The sequence below is a fragment of the Pygoscelis adeliae genome, unplaced genomic scaffold (genome assembly GCF_000699105.1).
Source record: "Pygoscelis adeliae isolate BGI_AS28 unplaced genomic scaffold, ASM69910v1 Scaffold22, whole genome shotgun sequence".
In the NCBI taxonomy this organism is placed as follows: Eukaryota; Metazoa; Chordata; class Aves; order Sphenisciformes; family Spheniscidae; genus Pygoscelis; species Pygoscelis adeliae.
Window position 1 is genome coordinate 3,638,560 of NW_008824350.1, and position 19,485 is coordinate 3,658,044.

Genomic DNA, 19,485 nt, shown 5'->3' on the forward strand with positions numbered 1-19,485 from the left:
TCCAACTTCAAGCTGACGGGTGAGTGTATTGAATAGTGTGAAGAGGAGTACTTACCCATTCAGAAAACTCTCGGGAAACACCCCCATTTAGCCGTGATTCATCACAGACAACTACTACATGCCATTTCAGTTGAAATCTTAATCCATTTAATGCACGCTTTGCTACTATGTAGTGTTTTAATGCAGATTTGTCAGCTTAAATGAAACGCTTCTGCCAACTTAAATATTCTATCCACACACTATTTGGAAACACCCCCATTTAGCCGTGATTCATCACAGACAACTACTACATGCCATTTCAGTTGAAATCTTAATCCATTTAATGCACGCTTTTCTACTATGTAGTGTTTTAATGCAGATTTGTCAGCTTAAATGAAACGCTTCTGCCAACTTAAATATTCTATCCACACACTATTTACAACCAAAGTTGCAGTTTCAAAGAACTGAACTCAGACCTTTCAAGTAATTTTCCATTGTAAAGTTATGGAAACATTTTTACTTCTGCTCCTCATGAGTCAAATCCTGTATCCAGATTCTTTTCTTTTGCCCAGACTTGATGCCAAGCTAATGGGCCTACAGCTATTTAAGTCAACTCATTTGCCACCTTTCAGTATTGACCAGCTATCAAACCTATTTCCGCTTTCTGTAGTCTTCAAAATACTCTAACAATTAATGAAAACTAATTGGCTGCATGGAGCCAACCATCCAGAGAGTCTCGATATAACAAACTTGAGTCTGCAGATTTGAAAACAGACTTGACTTCCTGTTTGCCAGTACACTGGAAAATGGTTAACCTGTACTTAAATACCTACCCCGTATACTGCTTTTTCAAGACAAAGATGAAATACTAAGATGAAAAGATGACAAAAGACAAAGATGAAATACTAAGTAGTTCTGCCTTTGAGCTGATAATCTTATCCTTCTTCCAGACTTTAACCTTCACAGTTGACCTTTGTTCTCAAGAAGACTTCAGATTTAATTTCTACAAGCAATCAGGTATGCTAAAAATACTACTTTTGTGGAGATCTGCTTGTATCTGTACAGCTTAGCTCTGAACAATTTTAAATTTAACAAATTTCTCAGCTCTGTAAAACTCCTCTTACTGTCTACCACCTTTTAAGTTACATGTTAAATATGTAGATTTCAGAACACTAAGATACTCAGTGGCTTCCGTGGGATTTATACAGCTAACAGCAAAGATAGATTCTGATAGTTGGGGGTTTTGTTTATTGCAGGAAGGTTGGCTGGGTTTTGTTTTGGTTGTGGGTTTTTTGCTGTGCATCTTTTTGCGTTCACCTTAAAGCACATTAGCATAAATACCTGATTTCTAAGGTGGGGGCTTATAAGGACAGACATCACAAACTAGCATTGGTATTATATACCCTTTAATTAGAACAACACTACAACACTATGGGGAGGGACAAAAAAAGCCTAGTTTGGAACTGTGGAGAGCCGTAAAGCTCATGCTGTTATGGGATCCATAGTGCAGTATTATGAGTGCATGGCCTCTTCTGGAGCTCATGTTTTGCACTAGTTTCTTCCACTCTACCAGCAAAATGAAGGATTATTAATACTCTGAAAACAAGCTCAGTTATAAAAAAATTGATCTGGAAGGCCGGCTAGCACCATTCTACTGGTATTTAACTTTTCCAGTCATTAAAGGATTACCAGTCAATTACCATACAGGAATAGTTTTGGGTTTGTTTGTTGGTTGTTTTTTTTAATACAGTGGAGGGTTTATTTATGGATTGATAAATACAATATCCAGTCTCACTGGGACAGTAAGGCACAACTGTATGTTACAACTATATAGCCAGAAGAGAGCAACACCTACTTTTAAGCAGATCACAAAGCATACAAACACTTTTTTACTTTTCAATCTGTTAATATTGTTACATTCCTATTTTACATGACATGGTCATAAAACTATTATGTTTCTTTTTCATACAGAGTAGAGGGTTTTAATTTACATTTCTTTCTGGAATTGTGCTGCACTCTGCAAAACAATAAAGTGCAACATTTCACTTTGCAGTTCCTTAATTTAAAACAAATCAAAAATCCTTCAGAGACTTGCATGTTACTCTTTAACACAAGTGATGATTAAGGGAACTGAGACAAAAGAAAATGCACATTTGAGGGTAGTTTGAGACTGGTAAGTATTTATAGAAATGTTAACACGTGACATAGAGAAGCAGTTATAACACTGACTCTTCAATGAAGAAGCTCCCAGGGTTTTTTGGTTTTATTGGAAGGACCTCCCAGACTACAGGATGCTCCAGCTGAACTAGATGAGATCATTTGCCAATCTAGCCACAGAAAGTTATGTTACTATTGAACCCTCAGTAATTTTGATCTCTTGAATTTATCAGCATTATAGTAATGGTATTAATCATCTTACACTTGTGAAGAGATTTGTGTAGAAATATATTCTGAAGTACTTGGGATAATATGTACTTCCCCAAATTATATTCTTATGCCAGAGCTTTCATAAATACAGCTACCACCCTCAACACAAATCTAACAGACCAGGACTTCCATACTGGAAAATGTAAATAATTACTGATTATCCAGGCCACTATGATGGGGGAGGGGGGCGAAATCAGTACTACGTTTCATGACACTATCACCAGGGAGCAGTGACAGAACTACAAATCCAGATTTTGGCATGACTGGTTTTCTTGCATTATGTACACTGGTAAACAAGTTTACACTTTTCAGAGACAAAACCACCTTGATGAGTGGAGGGATCCTAGAGCAAAGCAACCTGGAGAGGGCACTTCATGGTCCACTGGCTGTCAATTCTTTAAGCTACTCAAAGGAAAGAAACAAGTTTCTGCATCTGCTACTGGAACAATTTAAGTGACTTAGTGCAGAATTCCTGTTCCTTTTGAGGACACCACAGCCTGTCTCCACCACAGATTCTCCTATTGTCCCTGCAAATTCATCCCACAAAGAATAAAATCTATTCACAGTACTTTAAAGTACTGTAGGTTATCATCATGCATTCAGTGCTAGTTGTACAATGAAGCCATAGAAATTGAAGTCCTCAAGTAAAAGGCAGATTTGGAAGCAGGGAAGAAACAAATCTGCAGGTAAAGAGCCAAATGGGGGGGGGGAAAGGCAGCTGTAGTGTGGTGGTGCTACTGGAAGCAAAAGTGAATCATTATCACTGCACCTATTATTTCAGTAGATGCTTGTCTCCAAAGTGTTTCAGAGGGTGCTTCTGTGGCACGTTCCCATTTTCGCATTCTCAGATTCAGAGCTCAGAAGAATCAGTTTGTAGATTAAACAGCAGTACATAAGGAAAGACATTTTTGCTGAAACAGTAGTGCAGAAGGAGACAAGGGAGAAAGGGTAAAAAAATGGAAGGGAAAGATTAAAAAAAAAAAGCTCCTTTCCAAGTTGCATGGCAGCCATTTCCCTTTGTTCCTGATGCACAGGGAATGTTCACATTAGTAGAACAAATCAGGGAGGGGTTGGAGATGTATTGTATATGCACCAGTAGCAATGCTCTGGGGGAAGGTGCTAAGGAGAAAGTGAAGTTCTATTCATTATATAGTAGGGGTAGAAAGGTTCTCCATCCATCAGTGAAGAAATCGAATGCTCATTTTCTGCTCTACATCCACCTTCTCCAAAACCTGCAATAAAATTCAGAAACAGCTACTTAAGTTACTGTACATAATTCTCTCCTACAAGGTTTCTTACTCTAGTGTAGAGGAAATGGGCAGGAACATGGGATGTCTTCAATTTGGCATGCCAGTCTTTCATCTAGAGACTGCTATTTTTCATTCTAGACTAAGGTCCTTCCAAGGAAAGAAACTTCAGCCATAAAGCTGGAAGAAGGCTGCCAACCAAAATGTAACTAATGCAGTTTCAGTCTGCCAACAGCCCAGAAAGGCCTGGATTCCCAAAATTAGATTGTGTGGGAATGCATGGCCAGGAAACAGAAGGGAGAATGGAGTAGAGGAAGGTGCATGAGCAGTTGCTGAAGAGCTAAAATCAAAACCACAGCATTACTAACGCAAATCATTGTAAAACTGGGGTAGTGACTTCATTCACTGAATTGCTATTAACACTGAGGTAGAAAGACATTTGTCTGCTGCGGGCTGTTTCACGCAGTAGACTTCAGTGTTCCAAGATCAGAGTAATTTAAGTCTGAAGAGACCTCCGGAGGTCTTTTAGTTCAACTCCCTCAACTCCTGCTTAAAGCAGGGCCAGCTAGATCAGGGTCTTGTCCAGTTAAGTTTTAAATATCTCCAAGGAAGGAGGTTCTACATCTTCAGCACCTATGATCATCGTCTTGGTAAAAAGTTTTCCTTACAGCTAACCAGAATTTCCCATGTTGCAACTTGTTTCTGTTGCCTCTTGTCCTGTCTTTGTCCACCTCCAAGATGAGTCTGGTTCCTCTTGTCAATACCATCCCATTAGGTAGTTGAAATTGTTCTGCTATAGGACAACTTTCTCCACTGACTATATCATGGCTCCTTACTATTCCCTATTTCTGACTAAAAAAAGATGTAATTCAAAGGACTAGAGCTAGGAACTTGAATACCGATATTAGTTGTGTTGCTGATGGATAAAATCTACAAGTGAAAACTGATCAGCACAATTATAGCAGAACAACTACTCTATTCTAACTGTACTAGTCAGGCTACTTGTATACAAAGAAGTGGTTGCGAAAGAAAAAAGTGAAAATTCCGCAGTATATTCAGGGCTGTAGCTTATGTGAGAGTATGAAGAAACATATAGACTAATTATTAGTATCCTGACAGTATAAAAAAAAAGTCCTGATAAAGAAGGGAAGAAAAAGAGCTAGCAGAAGGCTTGCTTTACCCAAATGCGGGCAGGCAGGCCTATTTGAACGACTTCCTCTCTGTTTCCATTTGCATTTAAGTCTGAATGACTTGCCCGTTACTGAGCAGTTTCATTTCGTCGTTAAAAATGTAGTTTACGAACCTTTACAAACTCTGCAAAGGAGATGGCACTATCCCCATCCTGATCAGCTTCCTGGATTGTCCTGTCAGCAATGCTGCCCAGCTGCTCATCTGAAATGTTTACACCAACCATCATCCGTAATACCTGTAACATACAGAAGTCCCCAGATTTTTTTTTTAAACAACAAAAAAAAACATTATTGATATAGGAACAGAAGTATTCTTAGTGCTGTTTTTCTCGTGTATACTGTCAAAATAACACCATACAAGAACAACCCTGGAGAATTTCCATGGAAGTCATTTCTAGACAGACTTCTATTTGTCCTTTGTACATCAAGGCTTTCAGGAAAGTCAGCTTCCTTTTGTAGCCACCTTTGACAAAGAATCCTGCTTTTTCACTAGACAGCAGGAAGAGGTAGAAGTGTGAGAAAGCTTTCGGAACTAGGAATGAGTACATTTTGTTCCAATGCTTTTGTCTATTTTTTCCCCACAAAACATACCAACATTTGATTGAATATCTGCTGTTTGAGATAGTTGCCTACAGGAATCTTGTAAGTATATAGTCAAACGGTAACTGCCACTACTCTCTACAGTCAGTAAAGCATTTTCTGTGCAGATAGAAGAGGGCAGTTTCAGTCAAAAGCAAATCATTGTCCTACATCAGGAACCACAAACTGCCATGTCTACTTCCCAGGATTAGTAGTATGTAATTACTCCTAGCTCAAGCCTAGTTTCATATATACATATATGCAGGACTGATGAACTTTGATTACCTTTGCTGCAATTTCAAGAAGTTTTATTCTATTGAGAGGATGCACAGAGGATCAGGCAAACAACCTAATCCACCTCAAGGATTGTCCTTGTGAAGTCCTGTTAGAAGCACCTTTGAAAGTTAGAGAAGGTAGTTCTTAAGGGGCTTAGTGTATTTGTCGGATATTTAGGTATCATTTCCAATAGGATCTGCTTAGCCTAACGCTCTGGTTTAAATTTGAATCTAGCATTCCCAGTCTGACAGAACAGCCTGGGCTACCAAATGAGATTAAAGTCTCATACTATATCTAAAGCTTTAAACCAGAGATAAGCAGTTAGCCACTAAATTCCTTCAGGAGTTCTTTTGAGAAGACTGTTGTAACTCCCCTCTTCATTCTAAATGGGCGTGAAGTCACAGAGAAGGTCACGATGGAGTCATTCAAAGCAGCCCTGTGCTATTTACCTGAAGAAGCTCATCCCTGGAAATCTTGTCATCTTTATCTAGATCATATAACCGAAAAGCAACTACAGGGAAGAAAAGAATGAGCAGCTTAATTCAAGTGCCATTATTTTTCTTCATAACAATACATTTATCTAAGAAAAATAATAGTAGGTATTCATAAATCATTTTGAGAATTAGCTTAGAATTTTAATTCACCATAAAATTCATGTTCAGTTCCATAAAGTGTTATTACCGCATACAGGAATAACATTATTGCCAAGAAGTGAAAAATCTTACTTAAATACTCAATATGAGTACTTTCAGAAGCACTCTGCTTGCAGAGGTATTTTTTCAAAGCCCCGAGTCATGGAAGTATAATTACCACTAAGATACATTCAATCCTTTAACTTCAGAGCCAACCATTTTTACATTACCAATCATTCTCTTTGACTATATTCTGGATCAGATATGACAGAAGTTTTAGGTGCTCTGAGGACCGTTGCCAACTTTGATTAGTGAGCAAGAGCATTCTGCTCATACTGTGGGCAGACGTCCAAATACTTAAGAAAGTACTCAGCTAAAGGTGAGAAAAAAGCACTATGTTATATGGAAGACTGGATAAAGAAGCAGAAAAGCCCATTTATGTACGGGATGTGGCTTCTAAATCTGAAATAATTTTGGATGCAAACCATTTTGAAACACTTCTGTTATGAGATGTTTGGAAAACCATATACGTTACTCAAGACTCAACCAATTCCACCAAATTCCAATACTAGAATGGGTCAATTGTTGACATTCTGAACAGGTAAGCTTGCAAGTTAATTTAAAAAAAAAAAAAATCAGATATTAGTTGATACCGTTCCACAGGGAACAACTGTACAGAAGACCCCAAGGCCCTTCACTCCCTTCCTAGAAAAAACAAAAAAAGAAGAATAATTGCTTCTATAGGAACATTCACACTTCTTACAGTGGAGCTTGTTACTTCGGCTGTTCAGTGGTTCTGGTCCATTCTGGTCTTTGCTTTTTTCGTTATCTTCTATGGGTCGGAAGTGGGCTAGTGTCCTCATGAATCCACGGAAATTCACCTGGTCCTCTCTGCGCAAGCATTTCAGCAGGTCAGTTTTAGCATAGCTTATACAAGTTCTTTATTTCAGTAAAGAAGAGTATGAATGTCTAAAGCATTAACACCATGCAGACTCTTCCACTCCCACCTCCTCCCCAGGATTTGGCTGCCTATGCTCAAACCCAGCTCTGATACAGTGCAGTTGCAACCTGGGATCACGCTGTTGTGAAGTATGATGTGTAAAAAAAGAAGCTGCAAGAAGTCTTGTTGAGGGCTCTCCTCCCCTTGCCTGCAAGCTCTATTTAAGCTCAAGCGCTCACCCTTTGCCCTTGCCTGAGCTATCCTGCAGCTATGCCTGCGTCTGGCAACGTATCTTGCTGATCTGGGCCCTGATTCCCTGGATTGACCTGAGACTTGCTTCACCACTGTCAACTTGTCTGGCAACCATTGGACTGTTGGCTGACGTGACAACAGTCACTGGACCTGCTCTGCTTTTCTTGCTCAGGTGCTGTGCCCTTTGTCAACAAGTACATCGCCCCTGCCAGCTTTGCTGTCACACTTGCCTTCTGCTTGTGAGGCAGCCATCGCTCATTGCTCCCTGACAACTAGCTCTCTTCTCTAGAGTTTCTGTGGGAACCAGCTATGTAAGTACTTTCCAGGACTTCTGCTTTCTATTCAGGAAACCCTGCCTGGTATTAGCTGATACTATGACTTGATTAGACAATCCGATCTTCATCAATCAGTAATGACAAATGTGTTCAAGAACAGCAGCAGATTCCATAGAACAATCTAGAGAGAGATAATGAAGAGAGACACTACTGCCAATTTGATCATCTCTTTGGATTTATGTTAGAAGTGCCATAAGCTATGTCTTAAATGTGACCAAAAACTAAAAACAAACAAACAAAAAAAGCTGATCTAATAAGAAGGGTACACTTAGCGGCTAAAAGGTGAAAAACAAGACTGAATTAGTTAATTGCAATACTACTTAGCATAAAACAGTATTGCTACAAGTTTGCTTTAAGAACCAAAGTCCATACACGCCCTTGACTTTCTTTAGAAGTGTTCAGCATAGCAAGAAGAGTGGAAAACTGTGACATGATGCCTGAGTTTGTCAATGAATAAAGCACACGAAACTATCGTAAGGTTGTGAAGTATTTCTCATTACAGAATGAAAACATGCTGAGGAAACAATGTACCTGCACACACTTCATGACAAATTTGAACTGTTCAATTTTAGTAAATTCAAATTCTGTACTTTAATTAAAAACTACAAATTTTGTGCCTGCTCACAAATTCAGTCCTTTGGAACTCACCCTTCTGGAAAGAAGGCATTGATAATTCTGTCTCCCAGTGGATTGATGGCAAGCTCTGGAATCCGCTGGAAGTCTTCACGGCTAAGTATAGCAAGAACACAAGAAGTCTGCATAAAGTTGAAGTCAGAGGAGAAAAAGTTGCTTAAAAAGAATTCACAGTAAAACATCCATTGGGTTCTATTTCTGCAGCAAGACACTTGGTGGTTTTTAAAAATGTAACTCTTTAAATCATGTTTTCTCTATGACTAATGGCACAAAGCAAAGCAAAAGACAATGCCAAGCCTGTATTACATTACAAACTAGCAGTGTCCATTTATCATGTTAACAGGACTTCTCAGATGCCAACATTGTTTGTGCTAGAAATCTTCCTGTAATGATGCCAACTAGTTTGCAATTTAAGGAAAGGAAAGCTTCTGAAATGGCTTTAAAGGAAAATATGGCTTCAAAATGAAAATGAACTTTTTCTTTTTAATAATTATTTTGGTACTGAATCATTTGAGTTGGCATGATTTTTCCAGACTAGCCCGTTCCAGATTCTGGGACAATACCATACCCCTCCAAACATACCACAGGTGATCTGCATATTCTAATAGATTTTTTTTTTGTTTAATGCAACAACTTTGCATCTTATTATAAATGCCAAATTTCAGATTATTTTAGCTTCAACCAAGCAGCGCCCCTATTTTAAAGTAGTAAATTTAGACTTTGGCAGGGGCCTGTATACCAGATGTAACTTCACCAGTACACTGCAAATACTCATTGCTCTTCCCAGCCATTCTCCTTTCTGCTCATGATTATATGTCCACAGTAAAATTTAAGCATAGCTATGCCAACATTGTTATAGCTTTTTCTGATCTGGAAGACGTCACGAGCTGTACTGATGTAAACATGTTTTAGATCAGTATGACATGAACATAGGGTTCATTCTATTATTAGAGTTGTACTAATAATTTTTCTTTTCTTTCAACCTAATAGAATGTCACTGACAGGAAAGTGGGATAATCTTGGTGTGATCAAGGCAGACACACCAAGTGTGTCTTAGTGATTACTTTCATCAACAACTTTGTTCTGGGGTTTTTTGGGATTTGGGTTTTTTTTCCCCACTAGAACAGAGCACAGCAATTTATCAGTTAGTACAAGATGTACTCCATAATCATTTAGGTTTTAAATTGCAACGGTAACAGCAATAAGGAAAGGCTGTAAAAAAAAATCTATTCTGTCTGGATGCATAACTTGACATTTCCTGCCCAGTCTCCAGAAATATTGGAAATTCCCTTCAAGTCAAATGCAGTCCTGCTGTTTTTGAAGTTTGGGTCTAAGTCTCAAACTTGATTACTAAATGTTTGCTACTTTTGAAACCTATGCTCACTAAATGAATCAGCAACAAGGTTTGATTCATGATGTCATTACGCCAAAAAAATGGCAAAGTAAACACAAACAGATTTTGAGTACACTTTTATAATACCATGACCTTAAAGACAGGGGAAAAAAGGAATCGGCTAACCTTATTACTAGTCTAGCCTGGGAAAGGCACAGAAGCAAGACATTCTAGTTTTAAATGCATTCTAAAGCATTTCTTGCACCCAGTCACACCACAGCACTGTTAAGAGTCCCCAATTATAATATATCTGTCACAACATGGTTAAACTGTTTGACCTTCTAATAGAGCGACCTGACCATATTTTTAAGCTATCCCACCAAACTTCTGCACTGACCAGGTCGGAATTATTTTTAATAGGCAAAGTTAACATCCGTATAACATGATCAACTTGTTACCAGACCCTTCAGGACTGCTGCCTTTTAAGCTACAGCTGAAGGGCGAAGTATGCATTAGTGGTTTAGGCAGGAGATGCAGTGATGTGGAAAACCTATGTGCTAGTAACAAAATTTTAACAACAGGATGTCAGTATCAATGCTAACATTTACAAGCTAAAAGCAGCAACTGCCCTCTCTTCCATTTAGAGCAAAATCCTAATGCTTCAAAATTTTTTATTTGCATATCACTTTCTTAGTATTGAGCCTCAATTTACACTCAGCATTTCAGCCTCCAGTTGTTCCGCTTTCTAACAGGAGATTAACAATTAACCACAAATAACTCCCCAGGTTTCAAATCTATTTGTCCTGTCATTATCAGGATTGCTGTAGACCATTTTTGCTTATTAAGAGCACATTACTGATTGAGTGTTATAATTGAAATAGCTTTAACAGCCATAAAAGTAAATGAATGCATGATGTAAGTTATTCTCCACTTTATAAACTAAGGCTTCCTGCAGTCATTAGGGATCAGCTTCACCTGGCTGAGGCTGGAGCTTACAGGAAATTTCATGCCCTCTACTACTGTGTTCATGTGCCATAGCAACAAGGCTCAGCTAACATACCTTTCCAGGAACCTGGCTTCTATTAAATCCTTGCTTAAACGTAATGTGCAGGCCAACCATTTAACATATATGCCAGTGCATTCACACTTAGACATACTTTGCAGCAAGGAATTTGTAGATTCTAAGTAAGACAGGTACTTCTAAGCATGAGTATACCCTTCAAGGCACATAGCAGATCCCTACCGTAAAGGTGGCTCTACCTTACCCTAAAGGCTGCAAGAAACCTACTAGACCCTTTTTGCCTTCCATTATTTCTGGTTGTTCATCCTTCTTTTACTTCTAGATAGTATCAGAGAGTACTGTTCCCTCAACAGGAATGAGGAGGGTAGGGCTATCTAGAGCTGAGGGAAAGTAAAACAATGGAGAGAAAACAAACCATATGTGAAACAGAAGCGGTAGAGGAAAAATGTCCAGAGGATATAGGCAACAAGAAATTACTTGAAAAAGGCAAATAATTAAAAGAAGTAAGGTCCACCATGCAAGATGGTCAAACAGATTTAACAGGTTACTACTGAAGAGGTTTCATTGCTCCCTTCCCTTGCAAATGTTAGCTTTGTCACTCATCAGACCTTTTGGTGGTCCAATGTATCCCACTAACCCCCCAAAAAGCTCCCCACCTTCCTCCTCTCCATCCTCCCAATTATGGTTCTGTTGAGTTAGCAACTTGAAGCAGTTCAAAAAACTTCTAAAAAAAATCTAACAGCACCACGGCTGACATAGAGGTGCTGGGAGCCTGGAGAAATGATAGGGAAAGGAAGGATATCCCCCCCTTCCACAGCCGTGTCAGCCATCTCCTCTCTGAGGAGGAGTAATCGGTTTATAAACATTAGGCCAAGAAGTATGCTAAAAGTAAAGGTAATAATTAGATGAACAACGGGGCGGGGGGGGAGGCAGTGTGAATAAAGCATGGTCGAGGATGGAAGTATAGACTATTCTACTACCCTATCATTCTCTGATCCAAACCCATATCCTGCCTGTCTTGCCTGGTTTTGATAAAGCTAAAAATCCTTTGCATTTTCTTAAGCAAAGGTAAAGAATTCCATGTTCAGAAAGCTAGCTTTTATGTTTTACTTTGAAATCTTTCCAGACTGAGATGATTCAATTCACTGACAAAGATTTAACAGATGGCCTGGCTAGCTCTCATTATCCTTCTCTCAGGATCAGAGGCTTTCTGAAGTACTCCAGGAGACACCACCTTGTGAACAGCTTTCATAAGCATGAGATATGCATAAACAGCTCAGTGTGTCTATTCTCCTCATGTATCAGCTTTCGGAATACTTGCCGTCCCCTTCCTTCTGCCACACTCACCAGGCTATACCAATTGTTGTACAGTGAAAAATACTTCTGAGGTGCTTAACCTGTCATTTCCCCAGTGCAGAAGAAAATACCGTAAGTGGGAGGCTCCATGCAAAAGTTAAATGCAAAAATAGCAGTTTAGACAAGTATCTCCTTTTTTATGGCTCTATACATGTCTGTCTAGAGCTACTTACTAGTAGATAAATTTTGGAGCAGGTGTATTCTTGTGTGGGTACACTTCAGTGCCAGCCCAACAAGGAGACTCAGTGAAGCAAGCACATACTTATCCTGATCATGTGCTTCAATTTCCTCATCTTGGAAATTGGAATGTAAAGAAGAAAACATGCACACTGGTTTCCTCCTGACCTATAGTTAGGATATAGGCAGAACAAGTATGCTTCAGGTTTCACAATTTAGATGTAGCTATGGACATCCAAGGGTATCAACCTTTTATTTTGGCAACTCAGCACGTCACAATATTGAAATCAAAGATGACAAAAGAATTTTCAAAGGAACAGTTTTGTCCTGACTTTTACAACCTGGTTTCATTCAGGTGGTGCAGGTCTGAGGGAGCTTCCTCATTTTGTTTAGGAAAAGTGAAACTAAGGAAAAAAGAATTTAAGAGTTAATCAGTAACCATGACTGTAGTCATTTAGAGGATGGGGGGGGGGGGGGGGGGGGGGAGGAGCCAAAACAAGGCATATGAAGTTTTGGCTTCATCAATACCTTTCTCTTACATCTTATTTACGTAACTCTAAAAAGAAAGTGCCTTGAAACTGCACATAGGCTGGATAGAAACATCTGACTAGGAAAGATTTCAGCTTTTGATTATAGTTCCAGAATGAACTACCTGTCTTCTCTAACCACCAGGATTAATCATCATCTACCAGATCTTCTGTACAAAATGCTCTTTACCTTGCCCATTTTTAATACATAGATAAGAAGGACAACACAGCTTTTCCCCTTCTTCAGAAGGGTGGTACACATTTAAAGATTTATTTCATGTCATAAAGAACTGCCTAACGCTTCTTTTCCTGACCATAGTCACGAGTGATTTCTGTCATGTCTGATTTGTAGGTCAAAGGTATAGCTCATCCTTATGGAAACAATCATTCTTGCTCACAGGAAACAAACAGAAGACATGCCTTCTAAATTGCTTGGCGGTAGTAAGCAAGTGATAACTTAATCTCGCTTGTCTCAAAGTAGCAAGTTCTCTTTGACCAGTATTTCAGAAACCAACATTTATGACCTTCCGAGCTGTAGTTCTTACTCTCCCCTCATTCTTTTTTTCAGGAAGTAGTTTTCCATTACTTAAACTTAATGGTTTCCACATATTGTGGGTGCCAGGACAGGTTTCAAAATTTGAATGCCACTTTGTCAGCCATGTTTGGGAGCAGGCTATGCTTAGAGGCTGTCCTGGTTTCGGCAGGATAGAGTTAATTTCCTTCCTAGTAGCTGGTACAGTGCTGTGTTTTGGATTTAGGGTGAGAACAGGCCAAGACTGCAAGTTAATGGATCACAGTTTGCACAGTTGCTGGGATTTTCCAAATGAACTTCACTTCCTTTCCCAAGTACCACATGATTATCAACAACGAAAGTCAAACTCCTCCTGATAGGTAACACTATGAAACTAAGCACTGTGCAACAGACATTCATAGCATATTTAATTAATTATTCCTCTTACATAAACTGAGTACAATCACTTTGAAGTTTATACAAACTTTATGGACTCAACAGGTGAATTTAAAGTTGGAGGGAGGAGTTGAGGAAGAGTGTGTGCTACGTTCAAATTGTGCTAGTCTGGCAGCCATCACCTTTATTCACCAGTGAAGACTAAACCCACATGCAAAGTTTAAAGAGGCTGTTAGTGTTTTTCTTTCAAGTAACTTAATTTTGAGACATAAGTAGTATTAACCTTACCTACAATATCATCAGCTGATCTGTATGTCACAATTGCCAATTAGCCAATGCTACAATTTATATGATACATTGGCTTCGGTGACAGAGTGGGCTTAAAAAGTTCCTGCCCATCCCAAGCCAATTGTTTCCACACCCACAATCCACTTTGCCATCCCTTCAGCTACGCAAGTCCAGATATTCACAGTATAGCCACAGTCCAATTCACTGGAGTCAGTTAGCTTAAGAATATCTACACAAACCAAAACGTGAGGGAGAGTATTTTTAACCAGAAATAATCACTCAGTAGTCCTGTTTACAGTACAGCTCCACAACCAATTACTTAAATGTTAACTGAGAAGTCAGCAATTTGTGGCACCAGAAGGAACTGCACATTTTCCTCAGAAAAGGAAACTGCAGTAAGCTGGCAGTACTGTCAAAGACAGCCTATCTTACAACTTGTCACCTTCGTCTTCTAAGCAGTGATTCTAGCTTTACAGTAAGGTTGGTTTATAAGTAGGTCTAGCTTTTATAGGTTTATAGTGCATGCTACAATCACATTTTGCAAGATCGTATACAAAACCCCAGGTGATCCCTGAATCTATGTTTACTGGGTTTGACTGGGATAGAGTTGCCATGAAAAAGATTAACTCCATCCCAGCCAGACCCTGTATACTATGCTACAACAAGGTCCCTTTCCCCTTCTTACTCTCTCCTGCATTCTCTCCAGCTTCCCTGTGCACTGGTTCTGGCATATGCAGCTATATGGTGAATGGGAAACAAAATCCACCTGAAAACTGATCAGATGCCTTTTTTGTTGTTTTGCTTGGCAAGTTTTCAAAGCTGAGGGTTAGTTTCCAAAGATGAGCATTGAGTACCAGCATCAACACAGAAAAGCAACAGACTTTCAGTTGCAGTAAACTATGTTGGTTGCAAAATTGCACCCCTGGTGCAATCATGGACAGCTCCTATTTGTCATATGTTTCCATAATATTAATGTAATCTGTAGGCAACATCAAAAGAGAAGAATAATAAGCAATTTAATACAATCAGAATTCATAATTAGTTCAGTAAATAAAGAGTAAACCAATAGCAATGTGCAATATAATAACCAGAGTGAGGAAGGCTACAGAACAAAGACAGCAGGCAGAGACGTATTTTAACAGGCAATCATCCCACTACAGTTTACCTTTCAGTTGAGAATACTCTTTCCAGCAGACTCAGTCCATCAAAGCAAAAAATGTTTTGCAGATGAAGTTTAAGCCTCATCTTTATTTAATTGATTTAAGTTTTAAGAAACTGGTTCAATTCTGTAGTTTTCAAATTGTAGACAGAAGACAAACACTTAAAGGTCTTGGAATATCCTGCACTACTACTATAAAGAATAAAATGTTATTTGTTTAGTCACAGTGACTCGGTTCCAGCTCCTTTTTATTTCTGAGCATACTAATAGACATGGGTGTTCAACAAGAGGTGCAAAGTTAAGAATAGTAAAGGGCTTGCAGATCAAAGCAGTGTTAAAAGACACTGGGTATCAGAAACAGTTAAGAGCCCATGCTTCCAAAAATGTAAGTGATCTTTCTGTTATGAAAGCCAGGATGAAGAAGACATAGTGGAACCATTCCTGTAACAATTATTAGAAGCCACATATAAAGAAAGGTAAGAAATAACAATCTAAAAACGTGATTTAACATTTCTGAACATTTGTTGTAAGACCTTGAATACCAAATCTGACCTTTCTTGTATTAACTGCTACAAACCTTCAGCACTACAGAGTAAAGACAACTGGTATTCAGAGCACCTCAGTTCAACAATTGGATTTCTCCTGACCTTTGATAAGAGAGAACAAACTTGAATGTCCATGTAGACAGTAGGTATGAAAGAAACTGTTATAGTACCCTCACTGATTCACCATATGAGGAAAACATGCAGGCATCCTGCAACAGCAAGACACCACATTACAGATATGTGTCAATGCAAGGACAGCTGAATTAGTGACGATACCCACCTAAGAGTGCCATTTTCTCCTTTGTCTAGGCTGGTGAAGCGACTGTACAAGCGGGTGATTTGACTGTGGGAGACTGAAGAAAAAAAAAGAAAGAAGAAACACAAATTAGCATGTCAATGATTCCTCATAGGAACAGACCTCATTACACTGAACTACTCCATTGCCAGAAGCTGTGTTCAAAAAAAAGATCACACAAAACAAGTTACATTGCAAGCACATAGCAATCAGCAGTTTAGGGACTTTGTGAGCCGTAAATTGCATCTTAATATTCAAGAATCAACAAATAAGCCCACTCTTCAAAAATTTGTCTAACTCTGCCTTCTACCCATTTATATTTTTAGTCTCTAACATTCTTTGGTTATCTGATTCAGTAAATGGCAATTAAAAAGAAAAATCATTTGATTCACAGTTCCACTGTATTTCCCTTAATTCCTTTATGGCTAGAAATAACCTGGACACAGCCTTCACTGATGACCTCTACATCATTCATGACACTGCAGACCTCTGCTGTAGTATCTTTTCTTCTCTTTTGCTTATGTCTACTTCTGTTGTCTTTTTCCATCTAAAGATGGAAAATGTACTCGGTTTCTCTGCATCTGGAAAGTTATCAGAGAGACTTTACACCTGATCATTCTTCTTCCTTTACAGGACTGCCTGAATCTAAACAGTTTGTTCATTTTGGGGTTCACTAAAGTAATTTCCAGGCTTCTAGCACGTGGAGTTAAAAATTAAAAAGCCTATTTCTAAAGAAGTTTGGGAGGGAGTTGGGACACAAAGCAGGCAGAAAGTTAGTGCAGACTTTTTAAATCTGCAATTTGAAAAAGAAATTCCAAAGCCAGTATTAAGTTTAGCATCATAGTGCCAACATTACCAAGATATTAGACCACCCAAGACACTAGACATCTAGATCTTTAGAATAGTCCATGATGGGAGCAGGTTAAACCTATCTAGAATAGCAATTCCTTTAACACTGAAAGAATGCCCTACAGAAGATCTTGGTTTTTCAGAGCCTCTTCAGATGAAGTTAATAAATACATGAAATAAGACTGAATTGAATTTTAATGTTTACTCAGTAAAGGTGTGATTTTCTACAATGTTAAACTCGGACTTAGTGTCATTTTCAGATTCAATTGTTTTAAAAGCCTTCACCAGCACATGTACAATGCTTTTGTTACTTGCTAAAGCTTATTTGGGAACAGGTTGCACAGCAGTTGTCTGACTGGAGGCAAAATTTTTTTTTTTCAGGTTTGTTCTTTCTCCAGGCTATTTGTTTAGGTTCAGCTGTTCCCTCCTTTAGCATGACCTGCCAGCAACTGCTTTTTTTTTTTCTTTTTCCTTGTCTCCTCGGCAACTTTCATTCTTTGCATAGGGTTGGGCAATTTGCTCAGTTCCACCTAAGGCAACTTCTCTACAGTCTGGGCAGCTTGCTCAATTTCAAGTTAAGCAACACACACACAGAAAGCAGGCACCAGTATTTTAAAGACTTCGAATTTCTGCATTTCTGATTTAGTGTTTTAGATATGATATGCAATAACAACAACTGATGATGAAAAAAGAATAGCCTAGAGTTACATCTCTGATAAGAAGCCCTGTACTCCCACTCCTCCCTGGAAAGAAAGTGGGTGATGAGAATTCTACTCAGCTACCATTTCCAAACTAATGTCAGCAACTCCATTTTTGGAACACCTCCGTAACAGCTAGTATGTGATAAATGGTATGTAACTATTGACAGGAGAAGAGGTGTTTTTGTTAACATCATAGCTATGATACGCTTTTGGCTAGTATATAAGAAAGGAAGATGATTCAGGTCCACCACTGTATTCCTTCATCATCTCCTTTTTAGACCTCATCCCTCACAAAAGCTGCATCACTAGACACTTTTCAGAGCCTTCTCATGCAAAATAAAGATTTTGACATTCCCTGCTGACCATAGGAGAACCAGAAACAAGATCTGCAATTTATGACTGCTTCTTAAAATCAAAGGTTAAATCTTAAAGCTAGCTGAAACACGATTTTATCTATACTGCTATCCCACTAAGGTCCTTCTAAAAATTTAAGTCAGGACCTCTAGAATAGGAGCTGTACCCTCTATTTTACTTCTGTTAAATCATGAGAAAGTTTTTTGTAATTAGACATTCTGAAACTCTTGTCTAAAACGTTAGCATAAACTCATATAAATAAATGATATTTATATACTTAGAAAATATGTAAGTATCTATCAGAAAATCCATCACCTGTTACCAATGAAATATTTTTTCTCCTAAGCTCTGATATGAGCATTAGTTTATTATTAATCCTTAGGTAGACTGCTTCAAAGCATGGGAACAAAGGGTGTGAACCTTGTACACTGTTACGTTCCAATGGCTTTCCAAAAGCTTGCAACAGAACACAGACAAGCAACATCTTGGACCTCTCATCTGTTTCTTATAGTTGTTACTGAAATACAAAAGCAATTAGGGCTACTTGAAGGTTTTTTCAAACTCAAATTTCAAAATGCTTATATGCAAAGCAAACAATTTCCGTACAACATCATGTAAGATTTAGGACTGTCAACTTCAGGCTTAGCACATGTTACTGAGAACCTGATGGAGATTTTCTGTCACCAAGTTTTAGTGGACACGTTATTCCGCAGTTCTTGGAAACATTACCTTTGCAGATGTTTCTAAACTTATTATGCCAGGAAGTCTTTTTCACCACAATATAAAAAAATTAATACAGAACTTTAATCCAAACTTAGATTTCATTCAAGAGATTAAGTGTCATTGTATGGCTTTTGAAAGACTACGCTTCAAGTCCCCTAAAAGATATCTTTTTAATCTGTTCAGCTAAAGAACATTAACATACGATTTATCACTCATGTTAGCGTCATTAGCTATTCAGTTTTGTGCTACAGAAAATTGAACAAGAGAAAGGTTGTATAATTCCGTAGTTGAACTCAATCGAATTGGTTGTGTTCTGTTCAGTGCTTCATTACTTATCCCAGATGAACTGAAGAAGTCATGTTTCACAGGAAGGAGGCCAGAAAAAGAATCCTTAGGAGCACCTACCAGAACATCAGTTCAAGATGGACATGTAGTACTGCCAAATTGTTTCATGTCTACAAAGTCCCTTTCTCAAACTCTTCAGCAGGTAAAGTATCATCAGCATCAAGTTTCTAACAAACCACAGGATATGCTAGTCAGTAATACTAATTTAGCATTCTCCCTGTGAACTTTGTTCCAGATAAACCAGCATCCTGGTTTTTTTTTCCCCACCTTGTACCTTGCATAAATATTTGCACCTATATGAAGTGTATAACAGTGCTAAGAGCTTGGTGGAATTTTCCATCTACCTAGAGAAGTATAAAAGGCAGAGGAGAAATCACATTCCTAGACTGTGGTTACAGGCTGGGGTGGGGGGGGG

General features: G+C 38.6%; 1 protein-coding gene across 1 annotated transcript in view; it reads right to left on the reverse strand.

Moving 5' to 3' along the window:
• Window positions 1-2,307: 2,307 nt before the first annotated feature.
• The window catches only part of CHP1 (calcineurin-like EF-hand protein 1), a 20,007-nt gene continuing 2,829 nt past the window's right edge, over window positions 2,308-19,485 (reverse strand). The window contains exons 3-8 of the mRNA XM_009319263.1: window positions 16,084-16,156; window positions 8,506-8,586; window positions 7,094-7,221; window positions 6,148-6,209; window positions 4,957-5,079; window positions 2,308-3,638 (exon numbers count right to left, since the gene is read on the reverse strand). Of these exons, the coding sequence (XP_009317538.1) occupies window positions 3,585-3,638; window positions 4,957-5,079; window positions 6,148-6,209; window positions 7,094-7,221; window positions 8,506-8,586; window positions 16,084-16,156 (521 nt within the window). The 3' untranslated portion in view covers window positions 2,308-3,584. The remainder of the gene's footprint in view (window positions 3,639-4,956; window positions 5,080-6,147; window positions 6,210-7,093; window positions 7,222-8,505; window positions 8,587-16,083; window positions 16,157-19,485) is intronic.